The sequence below is a fragment of the Cherax quadricarinatus genome, chromosome 6 (assembly GCF_038502225.1).
Source record: "Cherax quadricarinatus isolate ZL_2023a chromosome 6, ASM3850222v1, whole genome shotgun sequence".
NCBI lineage: Eukaryota > Metazoa > Arthropoda > Malacostraca > Decapoda > Parastacidae > Cherax > Cherax quadricarinatus.
Window position 1 is genome coordinate 20,828,052 of NC_091297.1, and position 17,912 is coordinate 20,845,963.

General features: G+C 41.7%; 1 protein-coding gene across 2 annotated transcripts in view; it reads left to right on the top strand.

The window, feature by feature from the left end:
- The window catches only part of LOC128692564 (WD repeat-containing protein 54-like), a 66,252-nt gene that overhangs the window by 21,059 nt on the left and 27,281 nt on the right, over positions 1 to 17,912 (top strand). For both annotated transcript variants that reach the window (XM_070080881.1, XM_070080884.1), the window contains exon 3: positions 7,010 to 7,135. In XM_070080881.1, the coding sequence (XP_069936982.1) occupies positions 7,010 to 7,135 (126 nt within the window). The remainder of the gene's footprint in view (positions 1 to 7,009; positions 7,136 to 17,912) is intronic.

Genomic DNA, 17,912 nt, shown 5'->3' on the forward strand with positions numbered 1-17,912 from the left:
TTGGGGTTATCTAGCTAATGATTTTATTGACGATAATCATACTTATGAATATGAAGGGATCTGCTTTTATGATTGTTTTCTTAATAATGTACACAGTGCCCAGAGTATATACATTCCCCAGAGAGAAATTAGGTCTAATAATAACGATCCCAAATGGGTTAACAGGAGGCTAAAGCATCTATTAGGGGAGAAAAGGGGAATTTATAGGCGCATCAGAAGAGGAGAGGTTAACCTTACTGACCAATATGTTCAGCTTAAAAGAGAAGTAAAAAAGGCGATTAGAAAGGCTAAACGTGACTATGAAATTAGAGTTGCTAATGAATCAAAGACTAATCCAAAGGGGTTCTTTCAAGTGTATAGGACGAAGGTGAAGGAAAAAGTAGGACCTCTGAAATCTGGGAATGGACAGCTGACGGATAATGAACTGGAAATGTGTTCCTTATTTAATGACTATTTTTTGTCAGTTTTTACACAGGAAGATGTAAATGAGATTCCAGTAATTAACAATTATTTAGTTCCTGATGAATTTAAGTTAACTAATATTACTGTCACGAGGGACATGGTTATTAAACAGATAGACAAACTGAAACAAAATAAGTCCCCGGGACCCGATGAGTTGTTTTCAAGGGTACTTAAGGAATGCAAGATGGAGCTTAGTCAGCCATTAACGAGTGTATTCAATGCGTCCATCCTTACCAGTGTTGTGCCAGAGATGTGGAAGATGGCTAATGTGGTTCCTATATTCAAATCAGGGGATAAGTCCACTCCTTCAAATTACCGTCCAATAAGCCTGACATCTATAGTGGGCAAGTTATTAGAATCAATTATAGCTGACATTATCAGAAGTCACCTTGAAGAGCATAACTTGATAAATGAATCTCAGCATGGATTCACGAGAGGTCGTTCCTGCCTGACAAACTTACTGACGTTCTTCAATAGAACATTTGAGGCAGTTGACAGTGATAAGGAATATGATATTGTTTATTTGGATTTTAGTAAAGCCTTCGACAGAGTACCTCACAAGAGACTCTTAAGAAAAGTGGCAGCTCATGGTATAGGAGGTAAAGTTCTAGCATGGATTGAGGCATGGCTTACCAATAGAAAGCAGAGAGTTACCATTAATGGAGTGAAATCTGAATGGGGATTAGTCACTAGTGGCGTTCCACAAGGATCAGTTTTAGGCCCTCTCTTGTTCATAATTTACATTAATGACCTTGATGAAGGGATTACTAGTGACATGAGTAAGTTTGCTGATGATACAAAGATAGGCCGTATAATTCACTCTGAGGAGGATATCAATGAACTCCAGGACGATTTGAACAAATTAATGTCTTGGTCTGAGAAATGGCAGATGAAGTTTAATGTGGATAAGTGTAAGGTACTTGCCCTTGGTAATGAAAATAACCCTCGAAGCTATAATCTAGGTGAAGTAGAGCTTGGTCATACAGAATGTGAAAAAGACTTGGGAGTCATGGTAAGCAGAAATCTAAAGCCAAGACAGCAGTGCCTCAGTGTGCGCAACAAGGCCAACAGATTACTTGGATTTATCTCAAGAAGTATAAGTAACAGAAGTCCAAAAGTTATTTTACAGCTCTATACATCACTAGTGAGGCCTCATTTAGATTATGCTGCTCAGTTTTGGTCCCCTTACTACAGGATGGACATAGACTCATTAGAGAACATACAGAGAAGAATGACTAAAATGATTTACTGTGTAAGGAACCTCCCGTATGAAGATAGACTTAAAGCCTTAAATCTCCACTCTCTGGAGAGGCGTAGAATGAGGGGAGATATCATTGAAGTGTATAAGTGGATGACGGGCATAAACAAGGGAGACATTAATAAAGTACTGAGGGTGTCGAACCAGGTAAGAACCAGGAATAATGGATTTAAGTTGGATAAATTTAGATTTAGAAAGGACATAGGTAAGTACTGGTTTTCTAACAGAGTTGTAGATGCGTGGAACAGTCTTCCCAGTGGGGTGATAGAGGCTAGGACCTTGGGTAGCTTTAAGAAGAGACTGGACAAATATATGAGCGGGAGGGGCTGGGTTTGATTGGTGTTGGGGGGTGCGGGAGTTGTTTCTTGAGTAGCTTTAGGTAGATGTCGTTTTGATAAGGACCTGCCTCGTATGGGCCAGTAGGCCTTCTGCAGTGTTCCTACATTCTTATGTTCTTATGTTCTTAAGAACATAAGAACATAAGAACATAAGAAAGGAGGAACACTGCAGCAGGCCTGTTGGCCCATACTAGGCAGGTCCTTTACAATTCATCCCACTAACAAACATTTGACCCACCCAATTTTCAATGCTACCCAAGAAATAAGCTCTGATGTGCAAGTCCCACTCAAATCCAACCCCTCCCACTCATGTACTTATCCAACCTAAATTTGAAACTACCCAAAGTCCTAGCCTCAATAACCCAACTAGGTAGACTGTTCCACTCATCAACTACCCTATTTCCAAACCAATACTTGCCTATGTCCTTTCTAAATCTAAACTTATCTAATTTAAATCCATTACTGCGGGTTCTCTCTTGGAGAGATATCCTCAAGACCTTGTTAATATCCCCTTTATTAATACCTATCTTCCACTTATACACTTCGATCAGGTCTCCCCTCATTCTTCGTCTAACAAGTGAATGTAACTTAAGAGTCTTCAATCTTTCTTCATAAGGAAGATTTCTAATGCTATGTATTAATTTAGTCATCCTACGCTGAATGTTTTCTAACGAATTTATGTCCATTCTGTAATATGGAGACCAGAATTGAGCTGCATAATCTAGGTGAGGCCTTACTAATGATGTATAAAGCTGCAGTATGACCTCTGGACTTCTGTTGCTTACACTTCTTGATATAAATCCCAGTAATCTATTTGCCTTATTACGTACGCTTAGGCATTGCTGTCTTGGTTTAAGGTTGCTGCTTACCATAACCCCCAAGTCCTTTTCGCAATCTGTATGGTTAAGTTCTACATTATTTAACTTATAAGTGCTAGGGTTATGGACACTCCCGAGCTTCAGAACCTTGCATTTATCTACATTGAACTGCATCTGCCACTTTTCTGACCAAGAGTAGAGTTTGTCTAAATCCTCCTGAAGTTCCCTAACATCTACGTTTGAATCAATTATCCTACCTATCTTCGTGTCATCAGCGAATTTGCTCATATCACTAGTAATTCCTTCATCAAGATCATTGATATATATTATAAACAACAACGGGCCCAAGACTGATCCCTGTGGAACGCCACTTGTTACTGATCCCCACTCGGATTTAACCCCATTTATGGACACTCTTTGCTTCCTGTCTGTGAGCCATGATTCGATCCACGAGAGCACCCTTCCCCCAATGCCATGAGCTGCTACTTTCTTCAACAGTCTTTGGTGCGGAACTCTATCAAATGCCTTACTAAAATCTAAGTAAATAATATCAAATTCTTTGTCGTGGTCAACAGCCTCAAAAGCTTTACTGAAGAAAGTTAATAAATTAGTTAGACAAGACCGGCCTCTTGTGAATCCATGCTGAGTATCATTAATCAAGCTATGCTTATCGAGATGGCTTCTTATAATCTCAGCTATAATTGACTCTAGTAATTTGCCTACAATTGAGGTCAGGCTTATTGGGCGGTAATTTGACGGTAACGACTTGTCCCCTGTTTTAAAAATAGGAATTACATTAGCCATCTTCCACATATCAGACACTGCACCTGTTTGAAGAGATAAATTAAAAATATTAGTTAATGGTTCACAGACTTCCATTTTGCATTCCTTTAGAACCCTTGAAAAAACCTCATCAGGACCCGGTGACTTATTTTGCTTCAGTCTGTCTATCTGCTTCACAACCATTTCACTAGTGACTGTGATGTTACATAATTTATCTTCTTCTGATCCACTATAAAAATTAATTACCGGAATATTATTAGTGTCTTCCTGTGTAAAAACCGAGAGAAAATAATTATTTAAAATCGAGCACATTTCATTCTCTTTGTCAGTAAGATGCCCATAGTTATTTTTAAGGGGACCTATCTTATCTCTGACTTTTGTTCTATATACCTGGAAAAAACTTTTTGGGTTAGTTTTAGAATCCCTAGCAACTTTAATTTCATAGTCCCTTTTAGCTTTTCTTATCCCCTTTTTAATGTCCCTCTTAGTGTCAATATACTGATTCATAAGATGACCCTCGCCTCTTTTGATACGCCTATAAATTCCTTTCTTATGCCCTAGTAGATATTTCAGCCTATTATTCATCCATTTTGGGTCATTTCTATTTGATCTAATTTCTTTATAAGGGATAAATGTTCTTTGAGCAGCATGTATTGTGTTCAGAAAACTGTCATATTGATAGCTCTCTTCGTTACCCCAGTCAACAGATGATAAGTGTTCTCTAAGCCCATCGTAATCTGCTAAGCGAAAATCTGGGACTGTTACTGAGTTATCCCTACTATCATACTTCCATTCAATTCTAAATGTAATTGATTTGTGGTCGCTAGCACCCAGTTCTTCTGAAACTTCTAAATTATTAACAAGGGATTCATTGTTTGCCAGAACTAAGTCAAGCAGGTTATTACCCCTTGTAGGTTCTGTCACAAACTGCTTCAGAAAACAATCCTGAACTACTTCTAAGAAGTCGTATGATTCTAAATTCCCAGTCAAGAAATTCCAATCAATATGACTAAAGTTAAAGTCTCCTAGAATTACTACATTATCGTGCCTTGTGGCCCTAACAATTTCCTCCCATAGTAGTCTTCCCTGGTCCCTATCTAAATTTGGGGGACGGTATATCACACCTAAAGTTAATTTTTCATGCCCCTCTGAAAATTCTATCCAAACAGACTCTGTATGTGTTACTTCAGACTTAATACCCGTTTTAATGCAACAGTTCAAGCGATCTCGGACATACAATGCCACCCCACCCCCCTTCCCGATACTTCTATCTACTTGGAACAATTTGAAACCCTGAATGTGACATTCTGCAGGCATGTCCCGACTTTTTGAATTAAACCACGTCTCAGTAATGGCAAATACATCTATGTTACCTGCACTAGCAACTAGTCTCAACTCGTCCATCTTATTCCTAGCACTGCGACTATTTGTGTAATATATACTTAAGGACCCTCCTTTCTCTTTATCATTCCTGCTCCTTTCTGTTATTCCACTAAACCTATTACTGTCCTTGTCAATTAGTGCCACTGGCTTTCCGATATCCACCTCATTTTGCCTATTACTAGTTCTCCTAGTACTCATATTACTACCCTGAGACTTCACAGTTTTCCCGCAGAAACCCATACCACTAACTATTCCTAGTTTAAAGACCTAACAGCTCCCTCCACTGCGTTGGCCAGTGCTCCCACCCCACACCTAGATAAGTGAACCCCATCCCTGGCATACATGTCATTTCTGCCATAGAAGAGGTCCCAGTTGTCAATGAATGTCACCGCATTTTCCTTACAGTATTTGTCCAGCCAGCAATTGACACCAATTGCTCTGGACAACCATTCATTACCAACACCTCTTCTTGGCAAAATGCCACATATAACAGGGCGCCCCCCCTTCTTCCTAATCATGTCTATAGCTGTCCTGAACTTTCTAACTAAATCCTCACTTCTACGCTTGCCTACATCATTGCCTCCAGCACTGAGGCAAATAATAGGATTGATCCCATTACCGTTCATGATGTTGTCAAGCCGGCTAACAATGTCCTCCATCCCAGCCCCAGGAAAGCATACCCTTTGTCTCCTACTCCTGTCCTTCAAGCAGAATGCCCTATCCATGTATCTAACCTGGCTATCCCCAACAACAACAATATTCTTACCTTCCTTGTTGTCGTTCGTCGTGACGATCCCAGTAGTAGACTCACATTCGTCGGGTAGCACCGAGAATGCGTTGGAGGTTTCCACGGGAGTTTCCACAGCAGTCTCTTTCTTCTTCATCGTTTCTGGCTTTCCATTCGTCTTCTTGATCGTCAACTTCGTCGTCCCCTGCTGTCCAGCCACTGACCACGATCCCTTCTTGACCTGAGGACTCGAAACAGGAGGACTACTACGAATCCTCTTGTTTTCCTCGGTCAATCGCCGTATCTCCATCTTCGCTGCCCTCAATTCTTCCTTAAGTTGCTGGTAAAGTTGCTCGATGGAGGGCATCTTGGTTCAGTCCACGGGAGCAAACAAGACACTTCTTCACAGAGTTAAGTATAGGTCAGCACTCAAAGTACAGGTGCATTACCGAGTAGTAAGAGGTCATATTACCGAGTAGTGAGAGGTCACATTACCGAGTAGTGAGAGGTCACATTACTGAGTATTCAGAGGTCACATTACGGAGTAGTATGAGGTCACATTACTGAGTAGTGAGAGATCACATTGCTGAGTAGTAAGAGGTCACATTACTGAGTATTTAGAGGTCATATTACTAAGTATTCAGAGGTCACATTACTGAATATTCAGAGGTCACATTACTGAGTAGTAATTGGTCACATTACTGAGTATTCAGAGGTCACATTACTGAATAGTAATTCGTCACATTACTGAGTATTCAGAGGTCACATTACTGAGTATTCAGAGGTCACATTACTGAGTATTCAGAGGTCACATTACTGAGCATTCAGAGGTCTCATTACTAAGTAGTAATTGGTCACATTACTGAGTATTCAGAGGTCACATTACTGAGTATTCAGAGGTCACATTACTGAGTAGTAATTGGTCACATTACTGAGTCGTAAGAGGTCACATTTCTTAATATTCAGAGGTCACATTACTGAGTAGTAATTGGTCACATTACTTACTGAGTATTCAGAGGTCACATTACTGAGTATTCGGAGGTCACATTACTGAGTATTCAGAGGTCACATTACTGAGTATTCAGAGGTCACATTACTTAGTAAGAGGTCACATTACTAAGTATTCAGAGGTCACATTACTTAGTAGTAAGAGGTCACATTACTAAGTATTCAGAGGTCACATTATTGAGTAGTAAGAGGTCACATTACTGAGTAGTGAGAGGTCACATGTGCACAACAGGTGTACGCCGGGGTGGTGCACAAGGAGGAGGTGAACGTCGTGTGTCCAGGATCACCAGAGACGGAGCCTCGCTTGGTGATGGCTAGAATGTCCTCCTCTTCTAACACCGGCATCACCATCATGCAGGTGAGCTGTCATCATGCAGGTGAGCTGTCATCATGCAGGTGAGCTGTCATCATGCAGGTGAGCTGTCATCATGCAGGTGACGGGAAAGGATGTGTATCTTCACAAAAGTTACATTTCTGCTGTGTATGTGATAGGTTGTCCTGAGAGATGGTAATTCCCGAGTGACTGTAACTTCAGCTCTGCTGGAAGGAAAGCTTTGAAGCTGTCCTAGCTGATGAACCCTTACTGGAATAACTGATGATATCCTCATTGTCTTACTGAAATCTCCCAACTCAGAGTGAATACTCTTCCTACACCCATCACTCAGGTGACGAGGGTAGGAAGTGTATTTATCGCTCACTCCTGACACACAGGTGAAGCTTGCCCCTCAGGTGACGAGGGTAGGAAGTGTATTTATCGCTCACTCCTGACACACAGGTGAAGCTTGCCCCTCAGGTGACGAGGGTAGGAAGTGTATTTATCGCTCACTCCTGACACACAGGTGAAGCTTGCCCCTCAGGTGACGAGGGTAGGAAGTGTATTTATCGCTCACTCCTGACACACAGGTGAAGCTTGCCCCTCAGGTGACGAGGGTAGGAAGTGTATTTATCGCTCACTCCTGACACACAGGTGAAGCTTGCCCCTCAGGTGACGAGGGTAGGAAGTGTATTTGTCGCTCATTGAGTCTACAAGAGAGTTAGAGCAAATCATCCTACAGATAATGATGATGACGATAATAATAATAATAATAATAATAATAATAATAATAATAATAATAATAATAATAATAATAATAATAATAATAATAATTTTATTATTATTATTATTATTATTATTATTATTATTATTATTATTATTATTATTATTATTATTATTATTATTACGAAGGGGTCCTTTAAATGGTTACCAGATTTTTTTTACTTCCACCAATTTTTTCGTTTTGATCGTCCTCGTAACACAGAAAGATCATGTCCGATCGGCTTCAATTTTTCAACTCTTATGTACGGTAACTAGACTAAGATTCTTTGAACAACTGCCCTCTGACTAAAGTTGTTGCACCATTCCCAGCATTCTGGAATGACTCTGATATAACTTCCAAAACTCTCAGTGGCTAGGCTTCAAACTCCCAAAATGTGTTTTCTAATTCAAGGACGGTGGATAGTGAAATTCAGCTGTGTAGGTGCATGTGTTTAATATGTTTATTATGCATCCCATACCCATCCTGTGGGCGGTAGTCAAAGGATTACAGAGGTACATAATGGGTCCAGGGACTGGGCCCCAAAGTTTCGATAGCTGAACAAGTTACAATGGTTATGAACTATTTACATGCGCATGTGTATCAGTGTTATGTGTTAAATAGCGTGTAATTTTGATTCCCGTTAAATATGCTTTGAGTCTGCCCCTTCTCGATGACTTCATTGATGGCTGATGCGTCTTATAGCCAGGATTGTGTCCATTATGTTTAGTGTTCGTGTAGGAAAATTTGTCAGTGTAATAACTGTGTGGGAATTTTTAAGGTTACCTGTATGAACCTCGTCATTGCATTCATACAAATAATCACATTGGAAGGTGGCCACCATATATTGTTTACAGTACATAAGAACATAAGAACATAAGAAAGGAGGAACACTGCAGCAGGCCTGTTGGCCCATACTAGGCAGGTCCTTTACAATTCATCCCACTAACAAAACATTTGCCCAACCCAATTTTCAATGCCACCCAAGAAACAAGCTCCGATGTGCAAGTCCCACTCAAATCCAACCCCTTCCACTCATGTACTTATCCAACCTAAATTTGAAACTACCCAAAGTCCTAGCCTCAATAACCCAACTAGGAAGACTGTTCCACTCATCAACTACCCTATTTCCAAACCAATACTTTCCTATGTCCTTTCTAAATCTAAACTTATCTAATTTAAATCCATTACTGCGGGTTCTCTCTTGGAGAGATATCCTCAAGACCTTGTTAATATCCCCTTTATTAATACCTATCTTCCACTTATACACTTCGATCAGGTCTCCCCTCATTCTTCGTCTAACAAGTGAATGTAACTTAAGAGTCTTCAATCTTTCTTCATAAGGAAGATTTCTAATGCTATGTATTAATTTAGTCATCCTACGCTGAATGTTTTCTAACGAATTTATGTCCATTCTGTAATATGGAGACCAGAATTGAGCTGCATAATCTAGGTGAGGCCTTACTAATGATGTATAAAGCTGCAGTATGACCTCTGGACTTCTGTTGCTTACACTTCTTGATATAAATCCCAGTAATCTATTTGCCTTATTACGTACGCTTAGACATTGCTGTCTTGGTTTAAGGTTGCTGCTTACCATAACCCCCAAGTCCTTTTCGCAATCTGTATGGCTAAGTTCTACATTATTTAACTTATAAGTGCTAGGGTTATGGACACTCCCGAGCTTCAGAACCTTGCATTTATCTACATTGAACTGCATCTGCCACTTTTCTGACCAAGAGTAGAGTTTGTCTAAATCCTCCTGAAGTTCCCTAACATCTACGTTTGAATCAATTATCCTACCTATCTTCGTGTCATCGGCGAATTTGCTCATATCACTAGCAATTCCTTCATCAAGATCATTGATATATATTATAAACAACAACGGGCCCAAGACTGATCCCTGTGGAACGCCACTTGTTACTGATCCCCACTCGGATTTAACCCCATTTATGGACACTCTCTGCTTCCTGTCTGTGAGCCATGACTCGATCCACGAGAGCACCCTTCCCCCAATGCCATGAGCTGCTACTTTCAACAGTCTTTGGTGCGGAACTCTATCAAATGCCTTACTAAAATCTAAGTAAACAATATCAAATTCTTTATCGTGGTTAACAGCCTCAAAAGCTTTACTGAAGAAAGTTAATAAATTAGTTAGACAAGACCGGCCTCTTGTGAATCCATGCTGAGTATCATTAATCAAGCTATGCTTATCGAGATGGGTTCTTATAATCTCAGCTATAATTGACTCTAGCAACTTGCCTACAATTGAGGTCAGGCTTATTGGGCGGTAATTTGACGGTAACGACTTGTCCCCTGTTTTAAAAATAGGAACTACATTAGCCATCTTCCACATATCAGACACTACACCTGTTTGAAGAGATAAATTAAAAATATTAGTTAATGGTTCACAGACTTTCATTTTGCATTCCTTAAGAACCCTTGAAAAAACCTCATCAGGACCCGGTGACTTATTTTGCTTCAGTCGGTCTATCTGCTTCACAACCATTTCACTAGTGACTGTGATGTTACATAATTTATCTTCTTCTGATCCACTATAAAAATTAATTACCGGAATATTATTTGTGTCTTCCTGTGTAAAAACCGAGAGAAAATAATTATTTAAAATCGAGCACATTTCATTCTCTTTGTCAGTAAGATGCCCATAGTTATTTTTAAGGGGACCTATCTTATCTCTGACTTTTGTTCTATATACCTGGAAAAAACTTTTTGGATTAGTTTTAGAATCCCTAGCAACTTTAATTTCATAGTCCCTTTTAGCTTTTCTTATCCCCTTTTTAATGTCCCTCTTAATGTCAATATACTGATTCATAAGATGACCCTCGCCTCTTTTGATACGCCTATAAATTCCTTTCTTATGCCCTAGTAGATATTTCAGCCTATTATTCATCCATTTTGGGTCATTTCTATTTGATCTAATTTCCTTATAAGGGATAAACGTTCCTTGAGCAGCATGTATTGTGTTCAGAAAACTGTCAAATTGATAGCTCTCTTCGTTACCCCAGTCAACAGATGATAAGTGTTCTCTAAGCCCATCGTAATCTGCTAAGCGAAAATCTGGGACTGTTACTGAGTTATCCCTACTATCATACTTCCATTCAATTCTAAATGTAATTGATTTGTGGTCGCTAGCACCCAACGGAAGTGTTTGGAAAAACTTAAGCCACTCCTGGTCTCCCTCCGATGCCACATAGCAGTTTGAGAACAATAATACGAAAAGAACTTCAACTGAATTTTATTGACTTAAGACTCAGGGAGATTGACACAAGTCAGTCCATCTATCATCATTCTATCATGCAGGAGGAGCCACATGTCTATGATGCATCCAACAAAATAAGCAGACTCTTGGATGTCACTACCTCCCGGCTCCGGCTGGGTTACAGGTATCTTTGGCAGGTTAAATCACCACCACCAGATGTAGACCAAACGAAATGTAAACTTTGCCAGATGGGCTATTGTCACACCTTGCGTCATTATGTACTGGAGTGCGATCAGATTAATGAATTTAGAGACAACTCACTCAGAAATGTTCAAGAAATGGCAAAGTATTTTATCCACAGTGGTATATTACAGACCATTCTGGAGAAATATCCTGACTTTGCTCCCTGTTTACCTGGAGAGAGTTCCGGGGGTCAACGCCCCCGCGGCCCGGTCTGTGACCAGGCCTCCTGGTGGATCAGAGCCTGATCAACCAGGCTGTTGCTGCTGGCTGCACGCAAACCAACGTACGAGCCACAGCCCGGCTGGTCAGGAACCGACTTTAGGTGCTTGTCCAGTGCCAGCTTGAAGACTGCCAGGGGTCTGTTGGTAATCCCCCTTATGTATGCTGGGAGGCAGTTGAGCAGTCTCGGGCCCCTGACACTTATTGTATGGTCTCTTAACGTGCTAGTGACACCCCTGCTTTTCATTGGGGGGATGTTGCATCGTCTGCCAAGTCTTTTGCTTTCGTAGTGAGTGATTTTCGTGTGCAAGTTCGGTACTAGTCCCTCTAGGATTTTCCAGGTGTATATAATCATGTATCTCTCCCGCCTGCGTTCCAGGGAATACAGGTTTAGGAACCTCAAGCGCTCCCAGTAATTGAGGTGCTTTATCTCCGTTATGCGCACCGTGAAGGTTCTCTGTACATTTTCTAGATCAGCAATTTCACCTGCCTTGAAAGGTGCTGTTAGTGTGCAGCAATATTCCAGCCTAGATAGAACAAGTGACCTGAAGAGTGTCATCATGGGCTTGGCCTCCCTAGTTTTGAAGGTTCTCATTATCCATCCTGTCATTTTTCTAGCAGATGCGATTGATACAATGTTATGGTCCTTGAAGGTGAGCTCCTCCGACATGATCACTCCCAGGTCTTTGACGTTGGTGTTTCGCTCTATTTTGTGGCCAGAATTTGTTTTGTACTCTGATGAAGATTTAATTTCCTCATGTTTACCATATCTGAGTAATTGAAATTTCTCATCGTTGAACTTCATATTGTTTTCTGCAGCCCACTGAAAGATTTGGTTGATGTCCGCCTGGAGCCTTGCAGTGTCTGCAATGGAAGACACTGTCATGCAGATTCGGGTGTCATCTGCAAAGGAAGACACGGTGCTGTGGCTGACATCCTTGATATGTCGGATATGAGGATGAGGAACAAGATGGGAGCGAGTACTGTGCCTTGTGGAACAGAGCTTTTCACCGTAGCTGCCTCGGACTTTACTCTGTTGACGACTACTCTCTGTGTTCTGTTAGTGAGGAAATTATAGATCCATCGACCGACTTTTCCTGTTATTCATTTAGCACGCATTTTGTGCGCTATTACGCCATGGTCACACTTGTCGAAGGCTTTTGCAAAGTCTGTATATATTACATCTGCATTCTTTTTGTCTTCTAGTGCATTTAGGACCTTGTCGTAGTGATCTAATAGTTGAGACAGACAGGAGCGACCTGTTCTAAACCCATGTTGCCCTGGGTTGTGTAACTGATGGGTTTCTAGATGGGTGGTGATCTTGCTTCTTAGGACCCTTTCAAAGATTTTTATGATATGGGATGTTAGTGCTATTGGTCTGTAGTTCTTTGCTGTTGCTTTACTGCCCCCTATGTGGAGTGGGGCTATGTCTGTTGTTTTTAGTAACTGTGGGACAACCCCCGTGTCCATGCTCCCTGTCCATAGCATGGTAAAGGCTCGTGATAGGGGCTTCTTGCAGTTCTTGATGAACACGGAGTTCCATGAGTCTGGCCCTGGGGCAGAGTGCATGGGCATGTCATTTATCGCCTGTTCGAAGTAACTTGGCGTCAGGATAACATCGGATAGGCTTGTGTTAACCAAATTTTGTGGCTCTCTCATAAAAAATTCATTTTGATCTTCGACTCTCAGTCTGGTTAACGGCTTGCTAAAAACTGAGTCATATTGGGACTTGAGTAGCTCACTCATTTCCTTGCTGTCATCTGTGTAGGACCCATCTTGTTTAAGTAGGGACCCAATACTGGACGTTGTTCTCGACTTTGATTTGGCATAGAAGAAATACTTTGGGTTTCTTTCGATTTCATTTATGGCTTTTAGTTCTTCCCGCGATTCCTGACTCCTATAAGATTCCTTTAGCTTAAGTTCGATGCTTGCTATTTCTCTGACCCGTGTCTCCCTACGCATTTCAGATGTATTGACTTCTTTTAGCCGCTCTGTTATTCTTTTCCGTTGCCTGTAAAGGGAGCGCCTGTCTCTTTCTATTTTACATCTACTCCTCCTTTTTCTTAGAGGAATAAGACTTGTGCATACATCGAGTGCCACGAAGTTAATCTGTTCTAGGCATAAGTTGGGGTCTGTGTTGCTTAGTATATCTTCCCAGCTTATATCGGTTAGGACTTGGTTTACTTGGTCCCATTTTATGTTTTTGTTATTGAAGTTGAATTTAGTGAATGCTCCCTCGTGACTAGTCTCATTATGTCGGTCTGGGGCTCCATGCATACATGTCTGAACCTCAATTATGTTGTGATCTGAGTATATTGTTTTTGATATGGTGACATTTCTTATCAGATCATCATTGTTAGTGAAGATGAGGTCTAGTGTATTCTCCAGTCTGGTAGGCTCTATTATTTGCTGGTTTAAATTGAATTTTGTGCAGAGATTTAAAAGCTCGTGTGAGTGTGAGTTTTCATCAGAGCTGCCTCCTGGTGTTATTACTGCAACAATATTATTTGCTATATTCCTCCATTATAGGTGCCTTAAGTTGAAATCCCCCAGGAGCAAGATATTGGGTGCAGGAGCTGGAAGATTTTCCAGACAGTGGTCAATTTTTAACAGCTGTTCCTGGAATTGCTGGGATGTTGCATCCGGAGGCTTGTAGACTACCACAATGACTAGGTTTTGGTTCTCGACCTTTACTGCTAAAACTTCCACTACATCATTTGAGGCATTAAGCAGTTCTGTGCAAACAAGTGACTCTGCAATGTACAGGCTAACCCCCCCCCCCTTTTGCCTGTTCACTCTGTCACATCTGTATAGGTTGTAACCTGGGATCCATATTTCGTTGTCCAAGTGATCCTTTATGTGGGTCTCAGTGAAAGCCGCAAACATTGCCTTTGCCTCTGCAAGCAGTCCACGGATGAAAGGTATTTTGTTGTTTGTTGCTGGCTTTAGACCCTGTATATTTGCAAGGAAGAATGTCATCGGACTGGTGGTATTGTTGGTACTGGGGGGGGGATTTTTTTCCGGCATTAGCATCTGTATCTGTTGGTTTGGAGTGGAGGCCATCGACTGTGGTTCCACTCCAGGAATGACTGGATTTGGTGTACGATTTCTGCCATTTCCTGCCAGTTTTTTTTCCTTCCTGGTACTAAACAACCTCTCCCTCTTGAGTGGCTGTGGCTACCCAGGTTTTCCCATGGCCTGGATGTTTTGTATCTTTTTGTCCCCTTTAGATGGTGTGCCTGGCAATTTAAGTTATAGCACAGTCTTTCCTGTACTGAAGAGGTACACATTTTAGGGTGAAAAAGCTTACAGGAAGGGAGTTTGCATTTTCCTGTTGTCATATGGGCATGGCATTTTCTAGGGTGGTCATAGTTGCACATCCCGTCTGTTTTTCCAGATTTCCCATGTCTGCAGATACCAAGTGCATAGTATGTGCACAGGCTTGGTTTCCGTTTGCCTTGGGTTTCTGTGACTGTATTCCCTGTTGGTGCATGTTTCCTTGTCTTATTCCTATCCTCCCTAGCACCAACAATGGAGCTCCCACCAGTTGTTTTTGGTAATATATCCTCACTATTGCTAGTGGAGTCCTCTTGTTTGCTATTTCTTGTGGTATTTCTAGTTTGCAATATTGGTTTTATCTTATCTTTGACTACACTTGTTTCCCCACTACGGCTCCTGTCCCCTATGACGTCATTTATATGTATTCCTTCCTGCGTATAATTCCCGACTACCTGGACAAAATCTCCAGCTTCACCATTACTCTCTCCCAGGACAGCACCTCCAGCTTCACCATTACTGTCTCCCAGGACAGCACCTCCAGCTTCACCATTACTGTCTCCCAGGACAGCACCTCCAGCTTCACCATTACTGTCTCCCAGGACAGCACTTCCAACTTCACCATTACTGTCTCCCAGGACAGCACTATCGGCCCCACATTTACTGACTACCAGGACATCACCTCCAGCCTTACAGTTTCTGACTACATGGCCAGTATCAAGGGCAGTACCATTCAGCCCAGACTTTTTATGTTCCCATCTGTTGTAGAAAGCTTCCAGGTTGTCTATGAAAGCAGCTTTGATGTTATCCTCTTATAATACCCTTGTGATTTTAGTCCGCAGATTGCTCTCATTTGGGCATACTCAAAAACACTTCCCTGTTTTAATACTGCTTGTAGCTAGTTCTAGGATATCTGCACAAGGGGCATGACACCAATTTCCACAAAAATGACAATTTATCCATGTGGAAGCCCGTTTGTTTGATTGACTGCAGACTACACAGAGCTTCATAATAATTTGAATGGTTGATTTCCTGTAATTCTACTAGCAACCTCTTGAATACTCTATTAATAACCTCCTTAAAGTGAAGCTCTAGCTATTTGTATTTCTATTTCTAACTGTACTTGTATATTGGACAGCTTACCGTGTACGTTCCTGATTTATATTTATTGTTTGTGTTTGATAAGGGCGCCTACAACCCCATCCGTTTACAGTCTGCTTTATTGTCCAACGAATCCGTTTGTAACCAGTCAAGGGTTCGGACCAGTCAAGGGTTCGGACCAGTCGAGGGTTCGGACCAATCGATCTGATCTGATCAGTGGGTCACTTATTTAAAACATACTGGTCGGTGATTTGAGCTAACACATGAAGGATCTACTGGAAATTATCTACCCGAGTAATATGTGATTTGAATAAATAAAGCATTACCACTTTTGTGTGTTTGTTTGTGTGTGTGTGTGTGTGTGTGTGTGTGTGTGTGTGTGTGTGTGTGTGTGTGTGTGTGTGTGTGTGTGTGTGTATGTGTGTGTGTGTGTGTGTACTCACCTAGTTGAGGTTGCAGGGGTCGAGTCCAAGCTCCTGGCCCCACCTCTTCACTGGTCGCTACTAGGTCACTCTCCCTGTCCCGTGAGCTTTATCATACCTGTGTGTGTGTGTGTGTGTGTGTGTGTGTGTGTGTGTGTGTGTGTGTGTGTGCATGTGTGTGTGTGCATGTGTGTGTGAGTGTGTGTGTGTATGGGTTTGTGTGTTTGTGTGTGTGTGTGTGTGTGTGTGTGTGTGTGTGTGTGTGTGTGTGTGTGTGTGTGTGTGCGTGTATGTGTGTGTGTGTGTGTGTGTGTGTTTGTGTGTGTGTGTGTGTGTGTCTGTGCGTGCGTGTGGGTTTGTGTGTGTTTGTGTGTGTGTGCGTGTGTGTGTGTGTGTGTGTGTGTGGCACAACAATCAATATTTGCACCAATAACTCATTACAGTTGTGACCGGGTGTGGAAGTGTGAATTGCTCATTACTCTATAATTTGTTCATGATTGTAGCCATGTATAAACGTAAGCAACCATTCTTACAGGATTCATTACCTTTGTAACTTGTGAGTTCATTACCTTTGTAACTTGTGAGTTCATTACCTTTGTACCTAGTTCAGCTATCAAAACTTTTGGGGCCCGGTCCCTGGACCCATTACGTACCTCTGTAATCTGTAAATACCTTTGTAACTTGTCATGATTGTGAGTAGACCTACCTGGAGTTCATTACCTTTGTAAATTGTGAGTTCCTTACCTTTGTAAAATTGTGAGTTCATTACCCTTGTAATTATGAGTGCATTACCTCTAACTTGCTCAGCTATCAAAACTTTGGAGTCCAGTCCCTGGACCCATTATGTACCTAGAGTTTACCTGGAGAGAGTTCCGGGGGTCAACGCCCCCGCGGCCCGGTCTGTGACCAGGCCTCCTGGTGGATCAGAGCCTGATCAACCAGGCTGTTGCTGCTGGCTGCACGCAAACCAACGTACGAGCCACAGCCCGGCTGATCAGGAACTGACTTTAGGTGCTTGTCAAGTGCCACCTTGAAGACTGCCAGGGGTCTGTTGGTAATCCCCCTTATGTGTACTGGGAGGCAGTTGAACAGTCTCGGGCCCCTGACACTTATTGTATGGTCTCTTAACGTGCTAGTGACACCCCTGCTTTTCATTGGGGGGATGGTGCATCGTCTGCCAAGTCTTTTGCTTTCGTAGTGAGTGATTTTCGTGTGCAAGTTCGGTACTAGTCCCTCTAGGATTTTCCAGGTGTATATAATCATGTATCTCTCCCGCCTGCGTTCCAGGGAATACAGGTTTAGGAACCTCAAGCGCTCCCAGTAATTGAGGTGTTTTATCTCCGTTATGCGCGCCGTGAAAGTCCTCTGTAATCTTTTGACTACTACCTACAGGATGGGTATGGGGTGCATAATAAACATATTAAACTAACGATGCCACACGCACTAGGCACATCTATTCTGGTCCAGTATTATAGATTAAGGTTGGATAACACCAATAGGCATGGCATTACCGTTAGTTGTGGACTGTATGGATAAACTGGACGGATTAGAAGGGGGAAGGGGTTACATGTTTTAACATAA